This window comes from Haematobia irritans, chromosome 3 (genome assembly GCF_050003625.1).
Source record: "Haematobia irritans isolate KBUSLIRL chromosome 3, ASM5000362v1, whole genome shotgun sequence".
NCBI lineage: Eukaryota > Metazoa > Arthropoda > Insecta > Diptera > Muscidae > Haematobia > Haematobia irritans.
This window is the reverse complement of record NC_134399.1, coordinates 177,987,362-178,001,926: the sequence shown is the minus strand read 5'-3', so window position 1 is coordinate 178,001,926 and position 14,565 is coordinate 177,987,362. Positions and strand designations below refer to the sequence as shown.

The 14,565-nt window shown below is 36.4% G+C and overlaps 1 protein-coding gene across 1 annotated transcript; it reads right to left on the bottom strand.

Moving 5' to 3' along the window:
* Window positions 1–227: 227 nt before the first annotated feature.
* On the bottom strand, window positions 228–2,194 carry LOC142231305 (uncharacterized). The gene is made up of 2 exons (XM_075301920.1): window positions 761–2,194; window positions 228–248 (listed from the first exon to the last, which is right to left on the bottom strand). The coding sequence occupies exons 1-2, from the start codon at window positions 2,192–2,194 to the stop codon at window positions 228–230; spliced, it is 1,455 nt and encodes a 484-aa protein (XP_075158035.1).
* Between the last annotated feature and the right edge of the window lie 12,371 nt (window positions 2,195–14,565).

The window sequence follows — 14,565 nt, the reverse complement described above, 5'->3', positions numbered from 1 at the left end:
CGCCCAAATATTTTACGCTCACTTCCTCAAAAATTTCACTACCATCTACAAATATAGAATGATTTGTATCAACACGACAAGAATGCGGCCTAAATCGTACATATTTCGTTTTATTCGCATTTAATACAAGCCTATTAATGTGCGAAAACTCTGCTATAAGCGCAGCATCCCTCTCTATGATAGTTTTCAAGAAAAGTCTCTCCTTATAAGGGTAAAACACGCATAGATCATCTGTGTACATAAACAGCCTACCGGTTAATGGAAGATTATTAATATCATTCAAGTATATCTTAAACAGTAAAGGTCCCAGAATGCTACCTTGGGGCACCCCGCACCTTACATCACTCACGGAACTTTTATGGCCATTTATGCATACAAACTGCTTCCGGTTGTCCAAATAACTCCTAAACAATTGGAGCTCCTTACCCTGTATACCATAAAACTCCAACTTACTACACAGTATCGAGTGGTCAACTAAGTCAAAAGCCTTTGAAAAGTCATAAAAAATTCCACCTACACCATAATAACCTCGGTCAATACATTCACATATATGGTTTACAACATTGACCACCGCTTCTTCGGTCCCACACCCATTTCTGAATCCATATTGGTTCCCATAAATTAATGACTCTTCATCCAAGTACTTTGATAACTGATTGTAGATAATTTTTTCAAACAATCTGTCAAATATCGACAGCAATGATATCGGTCTGTATTTCTCTACAGATATAGCATTTTTTTCTTTGGGAATCGGAATTACTTTATGAATTTTTAAACAACTTGGGAAAGTGGCCGTGTTTATGATGTCGTTGAATATCTTGGTTAAGTATGGACTTAATTCTTCCGCGCATTCCCGTACAGATAATACCGATACATCATCAAAGCCCGCAGACTTCGTCACATCCATATCCCGTATAATACTTAATATTTCATCCACTGTAGTATCTTTAAATTTAAACGTATTCGTATGGTAGCGAAGCGTACGTAAAGAATTGAAACCATCAGACTGACCTAGTCGTTGCCTTAAATCTTCAATGGAGTTAACGAAGTAGTCATTAAACCGCTGAGCTCTCGCTTTGTCCTCAACTATCTCTTCTCCTCTATCATCAACGATTGTAGCTTCAGTTCGGTGCGATCTACCAAAGCTTTTATTCAGAAATTTCCAGCACTTCTTCGGATCTTGCCGAAACCGGTTCAAATTATCGATATAGTACTGATCCATTGCTACTCTCATGGAAATTTTAATCATTCTACTAAGTCGTTTTAATATGTCGTCTACTCCGAAATAGCATGACTTTTTTCTCAGCCTCAACAATTTATTTTTATACTCTATAAGAGATATTAAATTCCCGTTTATCCAAGGAGCCACATTATACCTCAAGTCCCGTTTTTTCTTTGTAACCGATGTCGAGTTAGCAATAGCATTTGAGAAACACGAAGTGAGCCTAGACATATCATGCGAGGTGTCCGATATAAGATCCGAAAAACTTAGGTGTTGTCTAAGAGCCATCTTAACTTTTCCAAAATCACAACGCTTCTGCTCTACCTCAAAAAAACTCGGTGTACTAACATCAGATTCAAAGTGGCAGCATAACAGATTATGATCTGACAATTGACACTCTATAGAATTGATTTGCAAATCCCTTTCAACGTTACTATAAATGTGGTCAATGCATGACCCCGTGCTCGGCCTAGTGACCAATTCATGACAGTTTTTGTATCCATAGCATTGAAGGATGCCGAGCAAATTGTTTCTTATTGGCAGTTTTAATAAATCGATGTTCGAATCACCAAGAATTATGCATGGGTGACGCCCTATACTAGTAGCGATTTCTTCCAAATGATTAAGGAACATATCCACGGTACACTTAGGAGACCTGTAGAAAGAAACTATTCTAAGCTCCTTACCATTTATCAATCTATTTTTCAATGCAACGACTGCACTTTCAATAAAATTACTACTCCGAGAAATTTCCACAGTGTACGGCATATCATTACGGACATAAATTGTGGTTCCCCGATATGAGTCATCCCGGCAGCAGTGAACTGCACGGTATTCCTCCAAATCATATATCTGAACTATATCCTTTTTAAGCCAAGTTTCTTGTATACAAACTACATTGGGTAAAATAGGAAATTTAACAATCAAAGATCTAAGCTTATTGAATTTATTGATCGAGGAAATACTTCTCATGTTTATAGAAAGTATATTGAAATAATGCTTTTGTAAAGTTTGTAAATAAATCTCAAAGGAAAGAAAAGATTTAAAATATTGATTCATTAGAAATAGAATAATGATAAAAAACTACAAACATATATTACAGAATTATAGAATTTAATTTCCTGGAGATAAATACTCCAAGTTTGATTCAATATTACTTCCTCCAGACTCGACCACGGCTTCTATATGATCATTAGCTCTTCTCATACGACCTCTTGCAGCTGTTGCTTCTAAAAGTAGGTTATCCACAACGTCAGCATCACCGATTAGTTTCGGCTTCGACAGTTCAGATTTCTTAGCATAAACCCTTCCATTTACAGAATAAACACGACGATACCCAACAGCCTCCAACGATTTGGCATGATTCAATAAAGAAAGAGTTTCTTTACTTAGAAAATCGTTGATATAAATGGATTTTGATCTTTCATTTTCATGCAATTTTATCTTAGCAGCCATGACTTTCTGTTTTGATTTATAAGAGCTGAACTTTACCACCATAGTTTGTTTTTTCGAATTTTGCTTTTGCCTTAAGAAATAAGCTTTGTCAATATCATCATCTTGTATTTCAACTCCAACATCTTTCATTATAGTTTTTACAACTTCATCAGCTTTTACATCAGGGGCTGCTACAACGCCTGTTAACGAAGATTCTGAAGCCTATTTTACTGCCCTGCTTTTCAGAACATCTAATGTTGGCAGAACATCAGCATGGTTTCCGCTCGGGCAGGAGTACAACCACTGCTTTGTGCGAATTAACAGCCAACATTGCAGAGGGACTAAACAGTAAGAGGCCGCATAAACGTTCGATCCTCGTAGCACTGGACTTGTCTAAGGCGTTCGATACGGTGAACCACACCACGCTCTTGGGAGACATTATGGGAACCACCCTTCCCAATAATCTCAAGAGATGGTTGGCGAACTACATGGCTGGCAGACAGTCCTATGTGGAATTTAGAGGAAGAAGATCAACGCCCAGGAGGAACAAACAGGGCGTACCTCAAGGCGGTGTATTGTCCCCCCTCCTCTTCAATTTTTACGTGGCTGGAGCTCCCCAACCACCACCTGATAACCTATGCGGACGATTGTTCCATAGTGACCACAGGTAGAGACATAAGGGAGCTTGAGGTGAGGATAAATGACTACTTACCTACACTTAGGGATTTCTTTGTCGACAGGAACCTGAAACTTTCTGCCCCCAAATCTACAGCGACCATCTTCACATCGTGGACTAAAGAGGTGAACATGGAACTCGATATCCACATTCGTGGCCGAAGTATCCCCACTTCCAGGAACCCCAAGGTTCTTGGTGTGACGTTTGATAGCCTGTTCCTCTTTGGTAAACATGCGGAAGTGGTAGCTAAGAAGGTTGGGAGCAGAAACAAGATCCTGAAGGCATTGGCTGGTAGCACCTGGGGGAAAGATAAAGAGACGATACAAAAGACCTACGAGTCTATTGGTCGTCCCCTTATCGATTATGCAGCCCCTGTTTGGACTCCCAGTATTAGCGATACCCAATGGAGAAATCTCCAGACGGTGCAAAATACTGCGCTGCGGATTGCGACCGGGTGTCACTCCAAGACCCCGGAACAGCATCTGCATCATGAGTCCAAAATGCTATCGGTGAGGCAACACTGTACCCTCCTCACCCAACAGCACCTGATAAAGTGTAGAAGTGTAAACCACCCGAACCACGCCACCTCAGGGAGGGCAACGACCGAGAGGGGTAGACCCATTCGGTTTGATTTTGGGAAGGACTTACAGTCAATAGAACATGTGATCGGCGATGACAGTGATGAGGGAATAAGGACGGCATTGAGTGCAGTGCACACGGCAGCGGTTCAAGATGCGATCAACTCCTACCAGTGCAGTGTTGTACTGGGAGGTAGGCCACCACCGATCAATGAAGATGAGAGACGGCTTCCTAGAGAAACCAGGTCGGTGCTTTCCCAGCTAAGATCGGGGATCTCTAGGTACCTAAACAGTTACCTCTCCATATTGAACCCGGCAATTCAGGATGTTTGCCCGAATTGTGGACATTCGCCTCATATCACGAGGCACCTCTTCGAATGTCCTGCTCGACCGACAGATCTGACACCTGCTTCGCTTTGGACACATCCAGTTGAGGCAGCACGCTTCCTTGAACTGGATGTGGATGCTTGAAATGTCTAATCCCTGTATTTGTTTGTAATCGTTTATCCTTTGTTTGTTTTGTCTTTTCTATACTTTTTCCACAGGGGCTACAACAACAACAACAACGCCTGTTATCAAACAATCGTTTTGTACACGATTATCATTTAATATCTTCATAGACTGCTTTAAATCTTTTATTTCATTTTTTAACATTTTGTTCTCTTTTTGTACAATTTCTATTTTTCTCTTGTTTTCATTAACACCTTTCATAACATCATCGAATTGCTTCGATAAGAAGCTTATGCTCTCAGTTAAAACATCCAGCTGGTTGAGTTTATCCAGCTGTTGCAGTTTGGTTTTGATTACGCTCAATTCATTTTGTATAGCACCATCACTTTGATCACACAAATGACAGGTGTACTCAATACTCTCATCTTCCATTAACTTGTCATATTGGCATTTATTCAATTTCGTACAGAGAGAGTGAAATGTCTTGGCGCACTTATCACATTCTATGTCTTCATCGTCTTTCTTAATTTCTGTTTTACATTGTCCACATAAAATTTTTGGATTATTTATGCTACGACGATTATTCTTCGGCATATTCGATAAAATCACGAAAATACAATATATCGATTTTATTATGAATCAGATAAAACGTTATCAAACGAACTATAAACGGCAGAAAAATCGAATTTAATTTTCGCTTTTAGGAGCACTTGAAAATATTGATGTTTACGTAGGAGGTGTTGCCAGATTATCATGTGAGATAACCACAATATCTGGCCTGAAAAGATATTACATTAACCCCCATTTTCATAAAGCTCCGTTAGTGTTCCGTTAAGTAACCAACTTTTAAACCGTATTATGAACGAAGCTGTCATCTTTCATATATATTCCATATGCTAGTTAGGAACTTAACTGACGAACATTTTTCATTTAAAGTTAACTGGAGCGAAGATATTTGCAATTTACTTTCTGTTAACTGGCAGTTAAAGCCTAACGGAGCTACATGAAAATGGCCGTAAATGACATTAACGATATAATTAATGTAAGATTTTATCAATAGATTTAACAATAATGACAAAAGTCAATCAACAATTTTAATGACAATATTATTATTATTATTACTCGACATATCTATATTACGAGATTGGGCAATCGTAGTATTGCAATTTGTCAACTGATAGCTCAATAGTAAAGCTTGACATTTTTGAGGTTATATGTGCTCAGAACGTTTTGCCATACGATCACTATTTGTATTGTTTACAGCAATTTAAAGGATTCATCTTTTAAGTTGAAAGGAAATTGTGAACACTTTCATATTTTAAATTGAAAGGAAATTGTGAACACTTTCGTCCAACTTTTTTTACAACTTTCGAAGTGGTTTAACTCACCGTGGTTCAATGGTTAGAATACCCGCCTTGCATACACAGGGTCGTGGGTTCGAACCCAGTATCTACCAAACACCAAAAAGTTTTTCAGCGGTGGATTATTGTTTCAAAGCTTCTCTAAGTGCTTTCTCTGAAATGTAGAACACCGTTCGGACTCGGCTATAAAAAGGAGCTCCCTTGCCACTGAGATAAGAGAGAAGTTCACCACTGTGGTTTCACAATCGACTGAATAGTCTAAGTTAGTCGGAAATATCGGGCTGACACTAAACCTAACCTAACCTAACTCAACAACAGTGTATCAATGAACTTAGGTCAATTTTTGGCGATGAAACTCCGTAACGGACCAGTGTTTATCGTTGGTATGGTGAATTCAATCGAGGTCGTAAACACGGTTGCCACTCGTCCCAAAAATAAATTACCAAAATTTGGAGAATATTTTACCAAAAAACTACAAAGGAAATATTTTGTAAAATTTTATTTCCATAGAAAATTATGTTAAAATTTTATTTCTAAGAAAACTAGCGTAACCCGGCCCGCTACGCTGCGCCTTCCGAAGCGTATTTGGAGGAATATTTTACTTTAACTTAGTCAACTATATCCTTCGTGCTGAAAACAAATTCGAAAAAATTTCAATTCTTTTAAACAAATCGGACTACTTGATTTTTCATTTATAGGTACAAATACGGCGGGAGAGGGTGTACCCTTTCCTCCAAATTTTTTAAATAATGTTCTGTATTCAAGTAGTTGGACAATCTTCTATATTTCTTATGAATTTTAAGTGGGGTTTGTCAAGGAAAGGTATCCTTCTCCTCAACATATCTGAAAATTAAGCACTATATTATAATAACATACAAAGAATTACTGATTCCCATCCAATAAATCGGAAAAAGCAAAAGTAGTAAAAAATTTTACCACATAAACATTTGCTAAAATGTTGGAAAATGATGCACCCTCTACGTTGGCTGCCAATTTCATGTAAATTTAAGTTCTTTACTAAAAAGAAGTCTGGCAGAAGCCTGTACAAAAATCATAAAATTATGTACCGAGTTCCCATTTACGGACAACTCTCTACTTTCAATTTAAGAAAAAAAAACGGACAAAAGGGAACCCTCTCCCCACCTTCGCTCCACTCCGACCTGATATCGGACTATCACGTACCCTATATTAATTTCGCAACTACTCAATGGTCCCTATAAATTCTATCGAAGTAAATCGATAAAGTTTATTTCAATTTTCCCCTCCCCAACCAGATATCGAAATATCATATACTAATTTAAAAATTATGTATAAATTTAATCACCTCCTGCCACGTCCCTGTAAATTTCAAGTAGATCGGAGATGTTTAAATTTTGATCTATTGTTTTAAAGGGACGTCACTTTCCCCGATACAATATCGACATCCCTAACCTTCCCTGAAAATTCTTGAAACTTTCCTTCAAGTGTGGGGCAAGGAAGGTTGCCTCTTCGTTCATAACCTTCCCCCACTGCTTTTGTAGATTTCAAGAAAACTTAATTTTTTTTTTTTTTTGTAGTTTTAGAGGAGGACCTCCTCCCCGACTAAATGTCGAAAAGCGTATCTTTTATAAACGTCCCAGAAAATGTCAAGCAAATTATAAGCCTAAAGGGGCGGCCTCTCTTCCGTCCAAATATCACAAAATCAGGTATCAACTATTACGGTTGACGGAGGTTACGATCTCTCCCCAGTCCTCTGTAAATTTCAAGTAACTCGAAAAAGTTTAATTGTTTCTCTGTATGTACTTAAGAGAAGCGGATGTCTCCCTATGCCCTTTTATTTTTATTAAAAAATCAGGAACCTGATATAAATTTCGTAACCCATTTTTTCTGTAAAATTTCAGTCGGGGGAGTTTAGTTTTGTTTGAACTTTAAAAAAAAAATGGGCAAAGGGGTGGTCCCCCTCCCCGACCAAATATCGAAAAATAATGTAGCGGGTTTTTGTCTACATGCCAACCCCAACATTCAATGAAAATTTCAAGCAAATCGCATAATTTTGTTCCAAGTTTCAAAAAGTAGGGCAAGGGGGAGGTCCCCCTCCCCATCCACATATGAAATCATCGGGTACCCCATATTAATTCCATAACCTCATCTCTGTAAATCTCAGATAATTTAGAGAATTTTAATTTTTTCACTGTACTTTAAAAAAAAGTCGAACAAAGGAGAGGCCCCCTCCGCCACCAAATATCGAAATAAAAAGTAGCGGATCTTTGTCTAGATGCCAACCCCAATCTTCAACGAAAATTTCAACCAAATCGGTCAACTTTGGTCCAATTTTCAAAAAGTCCGACAAAGGGGAGGTCCCCCTCCGCGACCAGGTGTCAAAAAATGAGGTACCCTATTTTCACCACATGAACGCCCCCTACGATCTCTGAAAGTTTCAAGTAATTCGGTTCAGCCGTTTCGGAGCCAACTCGGTACATACAAACAAACAAACAAATAAACAAACATAGATTGAATTTTATATATATAGATTTTGTCAAAGTTTATTTCTAGAGAAAAATTTGTCAAAATTCAATTTCCATACAAAAATGGTGTCAAATTTGTATTTCTATATATTTTGCAAAATCTACCAAAACATCAAAAATTCTACCAATCTACCAAACAATAAAAAATCTACCATTTTTGGTAGAATTCTACCAACAGTGACAAGTGTAGTCGTAGTTCATTCCAAGACGAATTTCGTATGGGTCGTCAAAAATGAGTTGTTGTTCGGGAAACAGTTATGCTGTGCGCCAAGATCGCCATATGATCTATTGCTAGATTGAGACAAAAGTAGACAGTAGTGGAACCAGTAGATTCGCATTCCATATTGCATGACCGTCAAACTAATTTGTACGCGTTTATCAATCGCTCAAAAAAAAGGCTCGTGTCTATAGGTCAAAAGACATGCTTCAAAATAATGATCGCAGTGTTTCGAAACACGTGTATAATAACGTGACAGGTGACGAATAGCCGTGGCATTACGCGTATAAGTCCGAAAGTTAACAGCAGTCGTCTGTATGGGTCTTTATGGCTATTTCAAGATGAGGCAAATCCAACAAAAGTTGATCCTTTTTTTTTGGAAAAACTAGATATGGTGCAATCGTACCTCTAAAACAGCGCAGAACAATCAATTCCGAGTGGTACACAACCATTTGTTTCCAGTAGTCTACCAAGAAATCAGAAAAAAATAACCGCTGAAGACGGATCCTTCTGAGCAGGATCACATTTTTGAGCATTCAAAATCGATTTAATAGGTCACCCGCTGTACAGTCCTGACTTGGCCCCGAATGTTCCCGTACGTAAAAAATGGGAGATTAATGTTTTTGACACCTGAAGAAGCTGTTGATACGTTCAGAAGGCATGTTTTGAAGATACCTTAATCAGAGTGGCAAAAGTGCTTCGACAATTGGTTCAAACGCATACAAAAATTTATAAACTGAAAAAATATTGTCCTGAGGCCAAAGATGTCATGTCCTTAAGATAGGAATTCGAATTTTGCTTAGCATAAAGTTTTATTTTTTCTTTTCTAAAGTCAATAAAGTTTTCAATGAAGTTATGTCCTTATAGTTAAGTGATTGGCCATAAAAATGGGTGTTTTTACATTAAAAAATATTTCCTTTGACTAAGGTCAACTTGACTTTAATTATTCAGAAAAAGTTTTCAAAATTAATTAAATCTTTAAATGTGTGGCTACAAAGCAAAACAAGTATTCAAAAAAATGATATTTTTTTCAACCTGAAACCTAACATTTCTACTTGAATTTTGGAAAGTTAATTTGCAGTTAACACATTTTAAAGGACTTTGATAGGACATGAAGAAAAACAATTTTAAAGAGAATTGTGTCTTAAATCTATCCTTACTTCAATTCCACAGTCATTAGTGCAAAGACAAAAATCTTTGGAACGGGGTATGCTTTTTATCAGTGTAGATCTGCAGTTGTTTTTTTTTTAATTTTTGAAAAACAATAAACCCATTTTCGATGATTAATATTTGTGGCCCGAAAAATATAAAAGGCAATGCTGGTATGAAAAAAACTTCACAAATCGCAACCCCCAATAATAAAATAAACCCCTCCACCTTGTATAGACAAAATTTGGAATTATTAATTTTTTTCTGTCATTTTTGCACATTTTCGAGAATTGCCAAAAATATGCGTATATTCGTATTTGCATACGAAGCTAAATAACAAGGTATTCTTCTTTTCCATATTATTTTTTCCCGAAAGTTCAAAGTTCATGCTACCCATTAAAAATTTACAAGATTTTAAGTATTTCAAATTTGTTTACACTCTTCGTATCCTCAGGCAATACGGTGAAGTTTTAACACTCATCTTGAATGAGAGCACATTTACACAACGACAGAGGATTTAGAATTTTTTTGATTAAAAACCCCATTAACCTCATGCCACACGGCTTCACATGCCAACGCCATCATTACAGCATAACTACAAAAAAATCTTAGTTTAAAAATGAGACAATTTTCTTTGGGCATATGGTCTTGTACTAAACAACATACACTCACACACAAATACATGGCAAACCATGGAGTTCTTGAAATTGTTTAGTGCTCACACACTAACAACGAATGATAAATATTTCATTAGTGAGAGAGAGAGAGGGTGGAGATTTGTGCGTGTGTATTATTTCTATGTACTCTCCAAATCCTATGGAGATGGTATTTAATACAGATTCTGTCTAAAAATAGGCAACACGAAAAATACAAATCAAAATAAATATACTACCGCCATCCCCTTATCAGCTGAGAGAGCAATTCCAATGGAACTATTTGCTGATTTTATTGCTTTAGTTGCAAAACAGGAAAGGGTATTCATTTCTGCGAAGAAAACTAAATATTTTCTATTCTAAATTAGTTTTAAATAAATACAAATAAAACAAGAACATATTATTATTTTTCATAGGCATAGAGAAGAGTTTCCAAGGTGAACGAGAGACATATAAGACAAATTCTATGATATTTATAGTTTGAATCATACCATAATGTGGCATAATGTGGAGTGTACTGCGGAGACATCTTATCGCAGTTCTAAGCTCAGAGTTCTGGTAGATCTGCATCTTATTCCACTACGTATCACTTGTCTGAGGTATGGGCACCACGACTGCTACTCCTGCCAAAAATAATCTAGCAAAATTTTAAGAAAATATTACCAAAAATCTACCAAATTTAAAAAATCGTATTTTGTGTTTCATCAAATTTATGTAGTTAGTTAAAAAAAGGTTTGTTTCTTCGCAGAAACGTTCGTTTTTTTTTAAGCTCTTTTATTTTAATATTTGAAATATTATATATTATAATCTCTCCTATTAGCGACAATTTTTTGGGTACATAAATACCCAGTAAAAAAAGCGTCGCCAAAAAAGTAATGAAAATGTTCTTTTTGGATCCGGAAGTGGTGCAAAATTGACGCAGAAGCGATGAATTTAACATGGGCTTGTTATAGGACGGAAGTTCTCCATTTCAACAGCCGTTGCACTGAATTTGCATCACTTCTTTAGGTGTGATTCGATTTCAATGTTTTGGATGTAAATTAAAAAATTCTGTGATATTTTGTCAAATAAATAATTTTTATAATTTTTTATAATTTTTAATGGATTCTAACGCTTGTCCAAAACGTTTGACCTCAAATATTTTCAAAAATTCACAATTTTTTCAGATCGAATTTAACATTGTTTTCGATAAAATTTTAATAATTTGTACCATTTTATGAATTCTTAAACTGTTTTTAAACTATTTGAAACAAAAGAAGTTAAAACTACCCATTAAAAGTATGAAAAAACCACGTTATAAAAAATTGAATTTAAAGAACTTCCTGGGTAGTTTAAATAAAGAGCGTCATTGGGAGTACATCTTCTGGAAGTGCTTTTAAAGTTGTGCCTTTGGAAGAACTTCCAAATTTTTTTGCTGGGTATCCCTATGCATCAAATTCGAAAATAAACGTTTTTTAAGATATTGAATTTATAGAAAATTTTGTCAAAATTTTATTTCTTTAAAAATTTTTGTCAATATTTTTTATTTTTATGAAAAATTTTGTCAAAATTTTATTTCTATGGAAAATGTTGTCAAAATTTCATTTCTATGAAAAATTTTGTAAAATTTTATTTCTATAGAAAATTTTGTCAATTTTTTTTATTTCTATGGAAAATTTTGTCAAAATATTATTTCTTTGGAAAATTTTGTTAAAAAATTATTTCTATAGAAATTTTTGTTAAAATTTTATTTTTATGGGAAGAGTTGTCAAAATAGAAAGTTTTGTCAAAGTTTTATTTCTATAGAAAACTTTATCAACATGTTATTTCTATAGAAAATGTTGTCAAAATTTTATTTCTATAGAAAATTTTGTCATAATTTTATTTATATAGAACATTTTATCAAACTGAATTATATACGTATTTAATCGACCTTATTTTATAATACCCCGTATGGAGTTACTTAGAATTTAGAAGACGGTGTTAAGAAGTTTTAAGATACCCGCCATCTGCAAGTGTTATCGCAACCCAAGTAAGTCGATTGTGGATGACAGTCTTTTGGGAGAAATTTCTACGCAATCAATGGTGGAGGGTACATAAGATTCGGCCTGACCGAACTTACGGCCGTATATACTTGTTCTTGTTGCTTTACATATCAGAGATAGTACTTTCATCCAAATAATGATCTCTAGCCTATAAAAACCCTACGGTGAAGGCTAGTATATGTTATATGGGAAACCCATATAGTCCCCTGATTTTTATTGAAAATTTCTAAGAATTTAACTTAAAATTTCTGTCTTCAATGGCTCAAAAAAAAAAACGAAATACAGTCCTTAAATTATAAATATCAAAAAGAAAAATCTAATTAAAATCCAGATTTAGGATTGGTTTTCCCATAACCCAATCATGGCAAGTTATAACAGACACTTTTTCAAATTAGCTGCCAAAGCTTGTCATAAAAAGGACATTGCCTTTAACCAAACCATTTCGGACATCCTTTTCCATTAGAATAAACAAAGTGAAGAAAAAAATATCATCGTTAGAAGAGAAAAAATTTACATTTTTTTTTTTTAGAAAATGAACGTCGTTAACAAACATTGCCATATAGTAGTGAACGAATGATGAGGGACAATCTTTTTAAGATATTCATGAGACTGAAGACACCCAACCTATGATAATGCCACCCCATTGTCGTTGTCTTCTTGAGCATCTGAGGCCTCATCTTCTAACATGAGGCACAATATACTCATGTTCACATAAATGTAAGACCCTGTCGAAATTGTCAATGGATACAAGTCGGTTTGACTGACAGCCACAACGGTATTGGCTACGTGGGCACGTGAACAACGATATTGACAACGAACGGCAATATCCAGAGTTATGTGCACCAGTATATGGGCTATATTAGTGAAACATTAATAATGGCAAAGATGGTGTAGGAGAAGCAAATTGAAACTACTTATGGAGAAAATTGAAAACTTGAGAAAAACATATTTTTCTAAAACGCACTTAACGAAAATGATGGCAACCAAGAACAGAGGGGAGAAAAGTTGTTTGCAATTACTGCAAGGAAAAGGATATACCTTTTTGGGTGGTTTTTTTAGTTGAGATCCTAAAACCTCTACTTTTAACAGGTAATAAAAAGGTAACTTGGAACAAATTTTGATGATTTCACCTTGGAAATAGTATCGTAAATCCATCTTTATACCTACACTAGCGTAACCCGGCCCGCTTCGCTGCGCCTCCCGAAGCATATGTTCGTTAACAAAGTCAAATATTTGAACTCTTTTAAAGAGTAGGATCAGGGAAAGTCTGGCACAAAAACTGAAGTACTGATTAATCACTCCATGGTTTCCACACACACGTTCCGTACATTTCAAAAAAAATCGGACTACATGCTTTTTCGTTTATAAAGGGTGATACGGTCAAAATTTGGTCACGGGTGTAAATCGGTGAAATCGTTTATTTAAAAAATCAAATTAAATTTCTTTTTCAAGTTCAATTAGTATAAAATTCAGGAAAAATATTCAGTTAGGCTTTCGCTTTTCCAAATCCGAATTGCCGGGCCTCACGCTTGACACCTGCCATCAGATTTTGTACAGCCACCTTGTCCACCTTCTTCGCCGCAGAAAGCCAGTTTGCCTTGAACTGCTGCTCGTCCTTAGCATTTTTTTTGTCTTCTTTAGATTCCGCTTGACAATAGCCCAGTATTTCTCAATTGGGCGGAGCTCTGGCGTGATGGGAGGGTTCTTGTCCTTGGGAACCACCTGCACGTTGTTGGCGGCGTACCACTCCATGGCCTTTTTACCGTAATGGCAAGATGCCACATCCGACCAAAACAGTACGGAACAACCGTGTTTCTTCAGGAAAGGCAGCAGACGTTTATTCAAACACTCTTTCACGTAAATTTCCTGGCTGACAGTCCCGGAAGCTATGAAAATGCTGCTTTTCAAGCCACAGGTACAGATGGCTTGCCAAACCAGATATTTCTTTGCGAACTTTGACAGTTTTATGTGCTTGAAAATATCTGCTACTATTCCCCTTCCTTTTGCCGTATAAAACTCCTGTCCCGGAAGCTGCTTGTAGTCGGCCTTGACGTAGGTTTCGTCGTCCATTACCACGCAGTCAAACTTCGTCAGCATCGTCGTGTACAGCCTCCGGGATCGCGCTTTGGCCGTCGTATTTTGTTTATTATCGCGATTTGGAGTCACTACCTTCTTGTAAGTCGATAGTCCGGCTCGTTTTTTGGCTCGATGCACGGTTGTAGACGATACACCCAGCTTATTTGCGGCATCTCGGAGAGAGAGGTTAGGGTTTCGCTTGAAACTACTGGCAACTCTCT

What these genes read in the sequence shown, in the direction of transcription:
- LOC142231305 (XM_075301920.1), bottom strand. Translation starts at nt 2,194, where the DNA reads ATGAGAAGTATTTCCTCGATCAATAAATTCAATAAGCTTAGATCTTTG. An exon ending in GTTGTTTAAAAATTCATAAA is followed by an intron (nt 249 to 760) that starts GTAATTCCGATT and finishes ATTAACCGGTAG; the next exon opens with GCTGTTTATGTACACAGATG.